General features: G+C 41.1%; 2 protein-coding genes across 2 annotated transcripts in view; both read right to left on the bottom strand.

The window, feature by feature from the left end:
- Positions 1-5,074: 5,074 nt before the first annotated feature.
- Positions 5,075-6,531, bottom strand: LOC134811585 (aminopeptidase N-like). The gene is made up of 4 exons (XM_063818555.1): positions 6,325-6,531; positions 5,784-6,061; positions 5,375-5,521; positions 5,075-5,157 (listed from the first exon to the last, which is right to left on the bottom strand). Exons 2-4 carry the CDS (start codon positions 6,029-6,031, stop codon positions 5,091-5,093), a joined length of 462 nt encoding a protein of 153 aa, XP_063674625.1. The 5' UTR covers positions 6,032-6,061; positions 6,325-6,531; the 3' UTR covers positions 5,075-5,090.
- A 409-nt stretch (positions 6,532-6,940) lies between these two features.
- LOC134826301 (aminopeptidase N-like) overlaps positions 6,941-16,276 on the bottom strand; it is a 28,307-nt gene continuing 18,971 nt past the window's right edge. The window contains exons 11-13 of the mRNA XM_063838630.1: positions 7,508-7,646; positions 7,124-7,340; positions 6,941-7,000 (exon numbers count right to left, since the gene is read on the bottom strand). Of these exons, the coding sequence (XP_063694700.1) occupies positions 6,941-7,000; positions 7,124-7,340; positions 7,508-7,646 (416 nt within the window). The remainder of the gene's footprint in view (positions 7,001-7,123; positions 7,341-7,507; positions 7,647-16,276) is intronic.

Here is a 16,276-nt window from a genome sequence, read left to right on the forward strand (position 1 = left end):
TGTTCTTAGGATTTCAAAGCGAAGGCGCTTTCTAATGTATCCTACAGCATCCGAGTACCTCTGGCCAGTGCGGTACTCCATCTTACTGGCCAGCTTCTTAACCAGTCTTTCAGCTTCACCACCCATTCCACCAGAAGTCGAGAAAACTAAAGGTGTGAAGCTTCCTTTCTCCACTTCAAGAAACCCTTGCGTTGTAACATCGCTTTTTCTCATTTTCATGGGACTGGTACATCGCTGGGATCGATTTGCTTGCATTGGAGGGGGCTGGGGCATGAAATACCCTTACATCAAAAAATGCCCTCTCTGAAGCATTCCAAATCGATCTTGCAGAAATGTCCAGCCTAACTTGGTCTCCTAGGACTGTTCCCTTTGGTAGCTCTAGACCATCAACTGGAAGAAGAACCGGCTCAGTCTGCACATCCTTGCATTTCACAGTTCTCATTAGTTCTGCAAAGGTGTCTCTCAGCGAGTTGTGTCGCAGTGATAAAAATTGACATTTTCAAATTTTCCTTCCATTAAAGTTTTCTCCGGATATTCAGGTCCTAGCACCTCGATCGTAACTTTTGTCACTTCCAGTGACCTCATTGATTGATTAAGGGTCAAAAATGGTCAATATTGTGAAATTTCTGTCAAAGAAACGGCAGAAGAGATTTTGTTAAAAAAACATTTCTTTTTAATTTCTGATAGTTTTCCAGTTATCATCTTTCTTAATCTAGCTTTCAGTACCTAAATCGTGTCTCATGCCATCCACAGTTAACTCACAAACTGGTCGTTGAAAAAATTCAGTCAAAAACGCGAAATTTGGGTCACAGAAAGTTAATATTTGAAATTGTCCCACCCATTCGACATTTTCGAAGTTACCTTTCATCAAAGTTTTCTCCGGATATACAGCTTTCGATACTTAATTGATGGCGACTTGTTTCACTCTCACAGACCTGACTGATTGGTCAAAGGTCAAAAATTTATAAATCAAAACTGCGAAATTTCGGTCAAAGAAACGACAAAATTTTTTTTGTTAAAGAACCTTCAAAAAATGTTTTATTAATTTCTGATGGTTTAATTCCAATAATAACACAGTTATCTTTCATAATTAAACTAATTTCAGTACATCAATCGTGTTTCGTGCCATCCACAGTGAACTTATAAACTGGTCATATCAGAAAAATTCAGTCATAACCCATAACGGTGAAATTTAGGTCCACCGCTCATAAAACAGCGTTTTTCGCAAATATTTGCCCATACTAGCTTATACTTGCTTATAAACTAGCTTGCTAGTTTATTAATGCTGATTAGATCCTCTATAATAATTACGTATATCCAAGAAGCTCGAAAAGAGCACCGTACTTGTAGCGCGATGCGTTACTGTGCCCTGCCGCGCACTCAATGAGGCTTCTCTGGCTAGATCGGCGAGATGCGCTACTGTGCCGCGCCGAGCTGCCATGAATTGACATCGTCAATTAAGCACCGTACATTATGTGTTGTGTATGCGCGATGCACTACTGGCCGCGCCGCACATCCAATTTAGTATAGGAATCTTATAGGTTGTACTGGACTTAACAAGTTTATTTTAGGATGCAATGTCTACTTATATTTATTATGATATCATTATTCATTGTAATGGCAATAAAATTTAAATTTTGTTTTCCTTAAAGCATAAACAGCTCAAATATCGTTTTACAAACCTGTCACATGCGCGCGCTCGACAAAAATGGTTAATTGCTCATAACTCGTTAAAAATTATTTTTCCCACAGCTTATTCATTTACTGGGCGTTACTGGGCCACGCTCAGCCTGTCATTCCGCCTAACATAATATATAGCCTGGGGTCCCCAGGTAAACTGGGCAGCGCTCGCGCTCAGCAGTACGTCAGCCTGTCATTCCGCCGAATCTCTATTCGGGCTGAGTGAATTACGCGACCTCAATCGCCCTGATATGAAAAAAGTGCGAATGCTCATTGGATGTTAAAGCGCACGTGTTTAGATTACTCACAGGGGGGCTGAAACCAGGTTTTTGATCAAATGCTGCCATTTGTAGTCAAATGTCGCCAACAGTTGCTCTCGTCCAATGAAATCGCTGCAGTTTGCAAGTCAGTATGCATAATTGAATTACATATATTCATATGCGGAGCTTGGCTTACATGATGAAGCGATTTCATTGGACGAGAGCAACTTTTGGCGACGTTTGACTACACATGGCAGCGTTTGATCGAAAACCTGGTTTCAGGTCCCCAGCTGTGTACTGGGCCGCGCTCAGCCTGTCATTCCGCGCCTAATCCCTATGTTTATGAACATGATAGCTTGATTCACGATGTCAATCCTTCGCAGTTCGGTGAGGCACAGTGGTGCATCTCGCCGATCTACCGAAAATGCACTACTGGGTCGCACCGCGCATCAAATAATTCTTCTCGCCGGTAGATCGGCGAGATGCACCACTGTGCCTCACCGAGCTGCAAAGGATTGACATCGTGAATCAAGTTTGAAACCCAAAGTAAGAAATCGGGATCAAATATGATTGATACGTAACGCGCGCGTATAACATCAAACATGTGCTCATCCAATGCGAAACTAAAAGTGGTGAAAATGGAAGAATCGACTGTAGAGTGATTTAGCTTACCTGGGGACCGCAGGCTATTATGTTCATAGAGATTCGGCGGAATGACAGGCTGAGCGCGGCCCAGTAAGATTTAGCGCGACCGCTTGAGGGTTGGAAGCTGTCAGTCATTAAAGGGTGCTACTCGTAAAAATTATGTTCGTCGGACGAGTCCACTCCGGCGCGCGTCCCAACATTTTATTGTCAAATTGTAATAGCTTACCGACACACCCTGTGTACAGTAAAGAAAGATGTTTAAAAACAAAACAAAAACAATTTAAACAAGATTATGCGGCCGCTTTTCTTTTGTGGATGGGCCGCTCATTCCCGAACCGTGATGGCGTATTTATTCATTATTCCAAACAACTGGGGGACGGCCCAGTCTTTACTGTTTATATAAACATGCAAATATGGCGAACGTGACATTGCGACTGCGCGCGCGCCCAGTTAATAAATTCTATATTGAATTTTGAAAATGTGTAAACTTCTATGTAAAAACCATATGTTTATTGTTTCTGCAATGAACGGATCTGTGCAACATAGTAATACTAACACAAATACTAATAATCTGCGATCAATTAGAGCCTAGTGGGATACGTACATGATGAAATTAATAATGTTACTGGTAGGTTCGCGCCGCGCGTCAACAAATATCTAATTCAGATTATCACGCAAATAACTTTGCGCAGGTAGTTCCACGTGGGCGATAAACAGTGCTCGCAGGCACGTACGCCGCACTCAACGCAACGCACGCTCGTAGCAAAGCTACCATATTACAAAAAAAAACCTCGATCGATTACACCTTGGCTTGAACCTCTTTGTGCCTTCGGCACGAGTCATGGATCGGGAAAAAATATGTTCTATAGCGATCTATTTATAAATATAAAACCAATCCCATTATTAATTCATGATCATTCGTTTCCGTTTACTCCAAAATGTCAGATTTATCAACTTTCACTATAATCAGAGAAAGAAACTGCGAAGCTGAAGAACAAAAAACGTTGTATCCGTTGTGACCCCCCTGTCGTTCACTATCGTCCTGACGATACAGGGGGAGCCGATAACGCACTGTGCGCGGCGGTTATACAACGTATTAACACAAAAACGTACTTCACCAAGGATTTCGGTGGCAGTATTCTGCACCTAAGATCGTCGCGATTCTGTCTATCCTAGATTGTACATAAGCGTGCATGGAAGGTCCTCGCCCCCCGTGCGCATAGGAGCGGAGTTATACCCTACCTTGAGTTGAACGTACTAAGGATCGGATCAAGGGTTCAGGAGGCTTGAGATGTAGATTGTGGACACGATATCAACTAATCCAGCGTCGCGTCTGCCCCCGCCACCGCTCCAGAGTCCTGTTCGTTTTCACAAAACCCATGTAGTTGCGTAGAGCTCTGTTTTGTACGGCGCCGCCGTACAGTCGGTCGTACGCTCTAGAGGTCACGGTCCGCGGTGCTCACAATGGGAGGAGGAGAGACGTAGGATATCATTTCTTACTTTCTTGTACTTATTATGTTAGTTAGGGACATTTAGCTGCGCAGCTTCTGGTATCAGAAAAAACTGAAATTGTTTCTGAGACCGAAATTTATGGCTGGAAAGATGAAAAGATCACCGGCCTTTTCACTGCACCCTTGTGTGTTATATCAAGAAATTCATATGTGGCCCTCTGCACTCTGAAAGTCGCACAGACTTCGAATAGCTCCAAAATCATTGCATATTAATATGTCCATACTATTTTGTTATAAATGACTAGAATTGCAATTTATGGTTTTCCAAGTTTATTTCCGAAAGAGAAGTGAAAATTCCTGAATATAGTTGTCCTTAATAAAAGTTCCCTTAATAATATTGATCAATATTATGAAACAAATCTACATGAGTCATGTAGTCTGGAACATGACATAATAAAATTAACTACAATAACTCTGAATACTGTCAGATAACTAAAACTATATGTGGTTATTTATTGGAAATAATTGATAATACCAATTATAAAGCATTAAATTAAAAATATAGAGCAAAATATGAAAAATAAACATCAGTCGATTATAATCTGTGTTGAGAAATCAGTATAGTACTGTCACAAAACATCGCCTAATTCTAATTAGCGATGTTTTGACTGACTCCTGAACAGCAGATTTGTGTTTCTCAAGCCAACCAATGTTTCCCTTGATACTCTGAAGAGCTGATTCGTAAGCTGCTCTGCCAGGTCCCAGACTTTCCAGTTGACCGGAGAAGAACTCTGTTATCTGAAATATAACCTCAGTTAGATTAACACTATCACACTTAGTTCTCCTGATTTATAAATAGCTTCTAATATTTGACCGGCCTCATGGGACTATGGCTTGCTGAAATAGTAACATCAACTAATCGAAAACTGTACTGAGGAATCGTAAATTATTACCAAAAATGAAAAAACTTTCCTCCGATTGTGGAGATTTAAAACAAATAACACTGGCAGGGAAGCCCTCCAGGTGGGAAAAACTAACCTCGTATGTTTGTTGGTCAGCGGAAATCAGAACAGAACTCAGCGATGGTAAAGCATTCAACAGCAAATAGGGCATCTGTGAATCTGAAAACAGGCAGTCAACGGTTATTGTTTTACCGTTTTTAAATTTCTCAATGGATGATATTTTGTCGAGACCACGAATAATTGAGATCAATTATTCGAGGTCTCGAAAAAAATCATTCATTATTCTGAATTTAAAAATAAAATTAAAGGAGGACAAAGAATATAAGCAGAAACAGAGGAAGCCAGAACCTTTAATTAAAAACATTAAAAAACATACTCTTCGGTGAATTCCCGTTGCCAGTTTAGCACCAAAAAATCCCAAGAAACCTCTCGTCCAAGCTTAGTTTGAGCGATACTCCGGCCCAGTATTGTAGAGGGAGTCACTTCGACGCATAAGATAGGATCCAGGCAAAACTCAGAGAAACTGAAGTGTAAATAAGAGCTGAGTAGTTGGGAAGTAAAAGTGGTCAGCGTACCTAGTGGTACACTGTGGTACACTGTGGTACACTGTGGTACACTGTGGTACACTGTGGTACTAGTGGTACACTGTGGTACCTAGTGGTACACTGTGGTACTATGAGATATTCATATAAGGAAAATTTTGATAATTTTAAAAGCAGAGACCAACAACCTGAATTAATATTCGGATACGTAATCTTGATAATAAATACTTTGTAGAAACTTACTTTTTGAGCGTATCCTTGTCCTGAATCAGACCTAAAGCTTGATAAATTGTTTGTTGTTCACTGGCTGAGTCAGAATTCTGGAATTTTTTCCACAAGAAGTTCCAGTTATCTATAACATCTCGTAATTTACCAGACATAACCGTGTTCAGCATAGTGATCTTAAACTCGGATTTAGGCTCAATGCCGTTTTTATAGGCATCGAATTTAGCTTTTGCAACATTGACACACTCCTCGACTTCGTAAGGCATGCTAACTGGACAGCAAACAATACTTTCAGCCTGGTCAATAAATAATGTTTCAGATAATTTGAAAAGCTTCCAATATTTTCCATGGTGGGTAGTCGGCGACACGTGGGGGGTCGGCGGCGCGCAGATGAAACACAGGTGCAATATAAATATGTAATTAATAATGTTCAATTTAAGCATATTTGGTGTCTTGAGTTCAATTTGTATGCGTATCGTTTACTTTTTGCTTTCTATGTCTGAGGTTCGTCAAAATAAGGCTTAAATAAAAATGATAGGTAAGGTTTAAACACTCAAACATGTCTTGAAACCGTGTTGCAGCATCATAGGTAAGTCTTTTTCAGCTGTGGCGTTAGTTTGAAGGTAGTCGGCCCCGAATTTCATCCAAACAGTGTCTTAAAGGTACCCTGGTACTTGCTCTGCAATGCACATATTTGGAATGTTAGATTTACGCCCATGCACACAACCAGGCTTTCTCTCCGAAGTCAAGAGAAGACTATTGAATTCTGGGTGAAGAACAAAACTGGTCGGATGCGATAATTTCCCCCCATCCCCAACATTCCCCCACCCAAACTTCAAAATCAAAAATAACAAATAACAAAAAATCACCCAACACTCTCCTCGCAGAGTAAACCCCTCATATGACATGTCGTGTCTGCTAATTATTCCTACTATCTGCCCCTGTACCTCTACCTCACACCTATTTTAACTCCACTTCTGACATTACTCACACCTCCCCACGCCCACCAAATCCAACTCTATACCCTAATCCAAATATGTATTAACCCTCTGCCGTAGTGACACTGCTCCTAGCGAGCAGCATGGTCAAGGGCGCGTACGCTCATAATCTCTGTCAATGCAATTATACTATATTATATGCATCTTAGTAGTCCCCTGAGAATGGGTGAGTACTGACTAGTATAAACGCAGGAATGTGTCGTACAGTAAGCCCTGAACTTCTGGTATTTTTAGAGCCTGAGTGGGAGACAAATCAGTAAAATCAGTGTTAAGAATCTAATGCTGAGTTATTAAAGCTGACTGATAATTCGACTGAATAAAAATTAGAAACGTTCGAATAAAAGTTAAAGAAAAAGAAACCTTGTAGTTTTCTTCATCACTGATATGTTTCGTGAGCCTCTCGTTAAGATCAAAACTGTAGTTAACGATGTAGTAACCCGCGCTATTCATGTTCAGCCTGATGAAGCTATCAAGATCGGAGAAATCAAACTCTATAAGGACCGTGTCATGAGGTTTCAGCCACGCGAACTCGATATCGGCTCCTGTCATGTATTCGATGGGCACATACCATTGGTACCTGCTCACATTCAGTGATGTTATTGTTAAACTAAAAACATTGTATTACTATTAGAAGTCCAAGCGACTGGATTTCGTGTAATAACGACACTGTTGTTCGTGGCCGTTTTTATAAAATCCTAAAAATGATTTTTATGAGTCCCTTGTTAAAACAACAGCGGAAATTACCCGTAAGGAGATTCTTTGTCCCCAGACACATCAGATCCTGAAATAAGGAACCGTCTTTGAGAGATGGCAATATGGTTGTCATCATAACGTCTTACTTCCAAAACAGGAAAGTTCATTTGCAGAGTCCAAGTATTCATCACTGTAAGAACCTCCGATGGTTCAGCATATCGGTGTGTATTCAGCATACCAGTATGTGTTCAGTTACCTGTGTGTAATGCCTCTTGGATATTAATTCTTTAGATTATCGGAGTTAATTGACTTCAGCCAACGATAGTTGGTGAACCCACGTCAGTGTCAGGACCAAGATAAAAGTGACAACCAAGATAGCGTTTTGGAGCAATCACAAAGCTGAAGCGAGCGCAGTCAATCATAACTAATCAAGCTAAGTTAAGATAGCGCTCTAAGGAACCCCTCACGGTCGTTAAACGGAGTTAGTCAATCGAGAAGTAATCAAGATAACACAATTCTCATTAACGACCTCCTAACGAGGAGGATATAAATATACGGCACAATACTTAGTTGGGGCTCTCTCTCTCTCTCCAGTCCTCACCAACCTGGGTTCTCTCCACAACGGACTCTCTTACGACAGGATGGAATACTACTCTTGGAGGAGCACTGACGACATATCATCGTGAACAGCGGAGATCATCACATATCTAGAGTCCAACCCATCGGAACTCCTTTCCTGTAACTAACTCCTTTCCTATACTGAGGTGAGTACTCCTAGGACGGGCTAATAGGTTACGTGTTAAATATTCTATTGAAGACTATTGTATGTTTACTTCTAATTACATTGATGTCGGAAGTTCTATTCCGGCCCCCTTAAATAGGCGTATGTTACTAGTCTCTAAACGAAGTATGTGACTATTGAGTCACCAGCCAGGAAATATCCTGAGCTATAATTGTGATTGAAATTACTAAGTTCCTTCCCGCCACTTGCGGGAATAATGCTCCCGAGTATCCGTGGTTGGGTACCACTATATTAGTGGGACGTTACGAACTCGGGACCCTGGTGGACCTGAAGGAGGACATGATGTAGGTAAGTCGAACTCGTTACTCCGGCTAGCCAGGCATAATCATGTTTCAAGAGTTGTAGGAGCGCTCTTGTGGAGCCTAAAATAAGCACTCCACCCTAGGTTTATCTAAGTACAGTTTGGTCCACCATTGTAGATTACGGTAGTCTTCCACCTGACCGCCGGGTCTTACAAATTGGAGCCTGATACGGGACCCAACTGCGGGTCCCCGGGCAGTATTGTACCCTGTGTGGAAGCAGGAAATGAACGAGTAATACTATTAATAACACGCTCTAATTGAGGCCTGATATGTGCACTCACAGTACTTCAATTGAAATACGAGCCTACATATTATACGTAACACGTCCTTATCAGTACAAACACGAGTATATAGCTCGCATAAGTAAAAGCGTACGTGATCTAAAAGATTTGTTAACAAATTTCTCCCGCATATTATACTGGAGTGACGCTGACGTGGATCTAGACGAGAAACACAGTACGAGTGATGACGGAAACAACGACTCCAGAGGACACTTCTTGGAAACACTACACACTATGGAATCCACGGCCAGGATGAAAATCTAGGAAAAACAGGTCTGTGTATTCAACATTATTGGCTATCCACAGTAATATCGATCCCCGTTAATGGATCATTAACTCAGGGTCTAGCCACCCCCTTCTTTTATATCGGGTAATCTTTCGTAAAATATTGACATTGTACCAAGAAGTTTCAAATACACTGAGATACTGTAGTGTAGGCACTTTGCCACAGCAATTTTTAAATCTAAAAACGGGAGTGTTAAGTTACAAGTTTGATCGTTAATCGCCAGTCACAGCGAGATGACGATAGTGAGGTTTAAGAGTTAATATTTGACCAACCTTCGGAGAAGGGAGGCGATGCGTCCAGTATATTATTAACTAGGATCACTTCACATTCACCGTAGCGTTACCTTGGTTACCTTCATAATCACTATCACCCAACCAAAATCCACATTCATTGACTGTAACCGGGGTAACGAAAATTGCGTTTAAGGAAATTAAACAGAGCCCGGACATTAAACTGGTGTCATGCCAAACCTTGATAAAGTTCGCGTGACCGTTCAGCGCTCTGCGCTACGAGCTATATCATGATTAACAAATTCCACTCCATCACCGTTTATGTGTGGAGACCGAAAATTGGCATCACGTGACACTGGTCAATTGATGGGATCTAAACACTTCGTCACTCACGGGTCATACCAAGGGGTGCTAACCCTAATGGTTGTCTAACTAACGTGTCATGATTATTTTTTATATGCGAAAAAAAAAAGAATTGTGCGGAATATCATTTAGTGTTATTAGGCACGTTCTAAGTGTTGGGAACACTGTGAAAAGTTACGAGTGGTAACTTGTTAAATGAGCCAATAGTGACTCATCATGGTCGAGCAGTGACTCGTTGAAATGAGCCAATAGTGACTCATCATGGTCGAGCAGTGACTCGTTGAAATGAGCCAATAGTGACTCATCATGGTCGAGCAGTGACTCGTTGAAATGAGCCAATAGTGACTCATCATGGTCGAGCAGTGACTCGTTGAAATTTACAATAGTGACTCATCACGGTCGAGCAGTGCCTCGTTAAAAAGAGCCCACAGTGACTCATCACGGTCGAGCAATAGCTCGTTGAAAGGAGTCAATAATGAACCAACACGGTCGAGTGGTGGCTCGTTAATATAAGCCAGCAGTGGCCGGCAAATGGTTCATAACATAGCTTAAAACACCTTCCGATCAGAGTAGCAGTGTTCCTCCGTCAGATTAAAGTGCAGGGGAAATGTGATGTTGTGTTGTTGTGTGGTAAAGTGGAACTCGTAACCACTCCGTTTAGAAACCGGGGCCACCGGGGCCAATTACCGCGGTTTTTGAGGTAGAAAATTCCAAATTTACAATATTGACTTTTTCCCCCCTACTTCTTCACATATATCATTTTATTCCTGTACTCCTTCTGGATCCCGACTTTCAGTGAACTGCTACTTTCAGTTACCTATCTACCTGAAGGTAAGAGTTGTACGTTAGAATCGGCCGTAAACAAGCACTTACGTTAATAGACCTCTGATGGGCAATGGGAATCTAGTCCACTCAATCGGGGTAATGTATTGGTAAAGGTCTAACAGCACATATTCATACCACACAATTCCATACCGTAGAACCTAGGTTAATAGATGATTTAACATTATGGCATTAATAACATTATATTTACGAGGCTGAAATAAAAACACCAGTAGTAGTAGTTACCAGAAGTTGTGAAATGTTAGTTAACCATAATGTACACGCTGTAGTCAAATAGTTAACTGTCACAAATAGTGCAAATTAAGTAATCGGCCACATTCTACCTTTGATCCTACGTTACATGGAACACTTGTTTTAATTGGATGTGATCATCATCGGGAATCATCTACATAAGTACATAGGTGCAACAAGCAGTACACGCCATCTAGCCTCAGTGGGATTGCGGACCCACTATACTAGGAGACCTTGTGTGTCACCAGCGTGAACCTAAAAGCATATGGCGTTAACCGTATTACCACAGAGCCCTACAATTAACTAGAAGAGATAAGACACTAAGACTTATTTTCGTAAACTTACCTCCGAGCACTGAAAAGCGTACTGACACGCAGTAATTCAAGTTAAGTAAGTTGACTCTATAGTGGCAATATAATATTAAAATACGGCTGAAAACACCCATATATAACGTGATCGAATAACGTAATCGGACTATGGGCGCATAAAACATTTAACAGAGCTAAACAGACTTAACACTGGTTAAGTTAATCAAACAACGGGTTTCAACATAATAGTCAATATAACTGACCCACTATAAATTAAGATAAAGGGCAGTCATTATTTTTGTTATTTCAATTAGGCGCTTAATAGGGTGGATATCAGTCAACTAAATAGTTATTATCCACCATATACAGCAAAACCACTGAAATTTCCCTTATTTTGCCCTTTATAAAATTACTATTACCGTATTGCCAATTAAAACGTCGTCTGGGGAAGGGAGCTGGAAGGTGCAACTGCTAACGATCATAATAAGAGTATATAAGGAGTGAATATAGTTAATCATATGCGAACTAATAGGGCCATTAAGGACTAGTTGGAAGTACCTGGTAAGGACACGGCTGATTCAGTAAGTTATGTGTTGTAAAGCGATAAAGGTATACTCACTGAACTCCTGGTTATTCAACCTTACGATCAGTGTTATCCTTATAACGCATTCCCGAACACACGTGCCGTTGCTTTAACAGGTGACTCGCGAGTCTTAAACAAACCTAGGTAAGGACTAGCCACCGGCCCTATTAAATAAAATAAAAAGGTAAGTGAGTGTAGAGATCTCAAACGAAGTAGTTATTAACCTCTGCAGATGGTATATTCCTGCAGATGTTACGGCTGATATTGCCGATTCCGCCAACGTAAAATTATTGCATATGTAAAATATTGGGCGAAGAAGTACTAGGTCTAGAAATAACTAGGGTACTTACAAGATAAGCCATGTGAAAGGTCACATGTTATAACGGCATAAATAAGCCATGTGAAAGGTCACATGTTATAACGGCATAAATGAGCCATGTGAAAGGTCACATGTTATAACGGCATAAATAAGCCATGTGAAAGGTCACATGTCATAACGGCATAAATAAGCCATGTGAAATGTCACATGTTATAACGGCATAAATAAGCCATGTGAAAGGTCACATGTTATAACGGCATAAATAAGCCATGTGAAAGGTCACATGTTATAACGGCATAAATGAGCCATGTGAAAGGTCACATGTTATAACGGCATAAATAAGCCATGTGAAAGGTCACATGTTATAACGGCATAAATAAGCCATGTGAAAGGTCACGTGTTATAACGGCATAAATAAGCCATGTGAAAGGTCACATGTTATAACGGCATAAATAAGCCATGTGAAAGGTCACATGTTATAACGGCATAAATGAGCCATGTGAAAGGTCACATGTTATAACGGCATAAATAAGCCATGTGAAATGTCACATGATGTAAACGGCATAAGAAGCCATGTAAAAGGTCACATGATGTAAACGGCATTAGAAGCCATGTGAAAGGTCACGTGTGGTACCAAAGTAAGAAATCTAAACAAATAACAGGATGTAACAGTTGTTAAAAGGCCATGAGAGGGCTCACAGATTGTCAGGTGTTATGTTAACAAATCACCACGTATCACATGTTAGATACAAGTGTTAGGAAGTATACATAACATCACAATGGCAGCTACTATGGAGTGTACGGGTGGTTGCGTCGATTGTGCGGGTCTGGCTGCGTAGTTGGGAGCACCAAGGGATGCTGGAAATCAGCGCCCCCCTCTCCCTGTATTTCAGCGAACCAATGGGTAAGCGGCAATTCTGCTCGCAGATTGTTGGGTACAGGATGAAGGTGCAAGTGTCCCTAAATGGATGCAATAATTCTCTTGAAAATCGGATCGGGGATCCGTCGGCTTGATCTACTCCCAAGAGCAACTAGTGCCCAGCACCCGCCGCAGTCGATGCGATCACACGTGCCCTTAAATCATATACGGTGTATGTTAAGATTATAAGAAGTGAGTTAAGAAACATAAAAATACCGTATACCTAAAAAGGCCCAGGCAAAAGCAGTTCATTCTATAAAAGTTCAAAGTAAGTTAATCTTAAGAATGATTAAGAGAGGCATGCATGCATGGAAGTGTGTCCCAGGTAAGAGTGGCCACTCGTTTAGGTAAGGTAACACAGGACAGGGAGTATAGGTACTATATTGGACACACTCCATAAGCAGAAATTTCTATATTATTCAATTAAATACCCAACGTATGTAATGAACTGTTACAAATTACGACCACAATTATAAAATTAATTAAATAACTAATGCCGGTGACATTAGAAGTGATAAGACCGAGAACGTCAGTATTGTACGTATTTTCGACATATGGTAACCCGGTTACACATATGGTAACACACCTGGTAACCCGGTTACACATATGGTAACACACCTGGTAACCCGGTTACACATATGGTAACACACCTGGTAACCCGGTTACACATATGGTAACACACCTGGTAACCCGGTTACACATATGGTAACACACCTGGTAACCCGGTTACACATATGGTAACACACCTGGTAACCCGGTTACACATATGGTAACACACCTGGTAACCCGGTTACACATATGGTAACACACCTGGTAACCCGGTTACACATACGGTAACACACCTGGTAACCCGGTTACACATATGGTAACACACCTGGTAACCCGGTTACACATATGGTAACACACCTGGTAACCCGGTTACATAAACGGTAATAAACCTGGTAACCTGGTTACATAAACGGTAATAAACCTGGTAACCTGGTTACACATACGGTAACAAACCTGGTAACCTGGTTACATATTCGGTAACAAACCTGGTAACCTGGTTACATAAACGGTAATAAATCTGGTAATCTGGGTACATAAACGGTAATAAACCTGGTAACCTGGTTACATAAACGGTAATAAACCTGGTAACCTGGTTACATATTCGGTAACAAACCAGGTAACCTGGTTACACAAATATGGTAAACAAGTAGATTGCTCATTCCCGCTCCCCCTTTTTGTTTCCCTTGTCGTCACATACATCATTGCAACGGCATTTCCCTCTAGCTAGCAATGCAAACGGCAATGCATTTATTTTCACGGTACTTGATTGCTTTACCAAATTCACCTGGGATTTTCCCTTGGTAAAGTCAATGCCGGGTAGTGCTATTCTAAAAACTATTATAAAACATCGGAATACTGTATACTTGTATACAAACTCAGCAAGCTTCGTTTTTGCACGTGAGATATTTATTATATTATTTGAGAGATAACGAATACTCCTGGCAAAGCATCAGATACACTTTGATTTAAAAACCAGTCAACGTTTATTTTTACCAGTACTGATGATCTGGATTTGCTCCATCGTGCAACAAAAGTGGAACTATGTAGTATTAATACTTATAATAATCATATTATTAGAAATTACCACCTTAACACAGTACCGTCTATAATTGATCTCAGTAGTATAGTGCAAAATCACAATTCACTACCTTACAGCGTTCTGGAATAAGAGAAAAGCAACTTGCACCTTTGAAATTTTGAAGTTGACACTGTCGTTCTTTTGGAAATGGCAAAAGTCACACGTGAAATGCAACTGGCCGCATTCCGAATCAGCCTTATCTTAGATCAAGTTCCTTTAAAAAAAATGTGTGCGGACAATAAGTCGCAATTAATCCGCATTTCCAAACACTCATATATTATGTGCAAACTGTTATTCCTGGACGTGTGAGATCATAGTAACCAAAAATCCAGATCATTTCTTATACTCTCATATCATACTCTTATACTACAATGTACTAGTAGAGTTTTGATTACAAAGTACAAAGTTATTGAAAAAAAAAATGCACTTAAATAACACCCCTACTAATCGGTACTTTGACAGAAAATGGCCGATCCGCAAGGTAATAACGCCGCCGCAGCAGCAGCCGCTGCCGCCAGAATGCCACAGCGTCTCAACCCGATGTTCATAAGAGCACCACCACAGTTCAAGAGCGGGATGGACCTGGATCTATACCTACAACGGTTCCGGGCGTACTCCAGATCCATTAACTGTCCGGCAAACGAACAAGCGGACCTTCTAATAAGCTTGCTGGAGGACAAGGTACTAGAAGGGATCTCGAGAACGGTTCAACTCGTGCAGAGCGATTTAGACGAACTCATCGCCCAAATCAGGCGTGCAGAAGGGCAAGGCCGTAACAGAGAACGGTACATAACGGAGTTACGCAACAGAAAAAGACTTCGGACAGAAGGTATCTGGGAATACCACCTCGAGTTACACAAACTGGCAAAGAAGGCTTATCCAAACAATGATGCTATGAGAAACGGGTCTCTCAGAGAATCATTTATCGCCAACATCAACGACTCCTATTTAGCATCGCGGCTAAGGGAACTACAAGAGCTCGAAATGGAGCAGCTGTTGGATGCAGCGATCACCTTACACGGATGCCAAACGGCATCAATAAAGCCAGTCAACGTGGTAACGTATCAGGAGGACAACGGGAGTTTTGAACGGGAAAGAGATCAGATCTGGCAGCGGTTAGACGATTTATCTCTTCGGATGGAGCAATTGGAAGTTAACCAAATCATTTATAACGAGCCGGGAGCCACATCTCCTTGGTGGTAACGACAAAAGCTACAAGTTGGAAACGTGACCAAGAGGCTTCGTAGCACCAGATCAACGACAACCCTACCGGAACATCTACCCGACACCTTCTTCACAGCTACCTTCGAAACACCCCCACACCCACCTGTCTAAGTATTACCTGTCACAGTAAATTCGGTATCAACTGATGACATCTTTTATAGGCCTCATTTTTAGGCCCCATTTTTAAGTTAGTAAAACTATCATTAACGGAAATACTAACTATATATGCACTAAGCTACGACCATAGTAAAATGATGAATCCTATAAAAACTTAGCACTAAGTCCCTTCACTTCTGAAGGAACACAACACTTTCTCCAAGCTGAATCACTAACTACCCCCTTTTTCAGAACGCGGCTATTGATGACGAGAACGGAACACATCAACAAACCAGAGCCAGAGAACAACTCTCAACCCTATACCTCCATCGGGACTACAAATATATCCCCACCAAAGGAACTGGACAATTGCAGTAGAACAATAACGTTAAATTATTTATCCCTG

The sequence above is a fragment of the Bolinopsis microptera genome, chromosome 2 (assembly GCF_026151205.1).
Source record: "Bolinopsis microptera isolate Bmic1 chromosome 2, MBARI_Bmic_1.0, whole genome shotgun sequence".
NCBI classification, from domain to species: domain Eukaryota; kingdom Metazoa; phylum Ctenophora; class Tentaculata; order Lobata; family Bolinopsidae; genus Bolinopsis; species Bolinopsis microptera.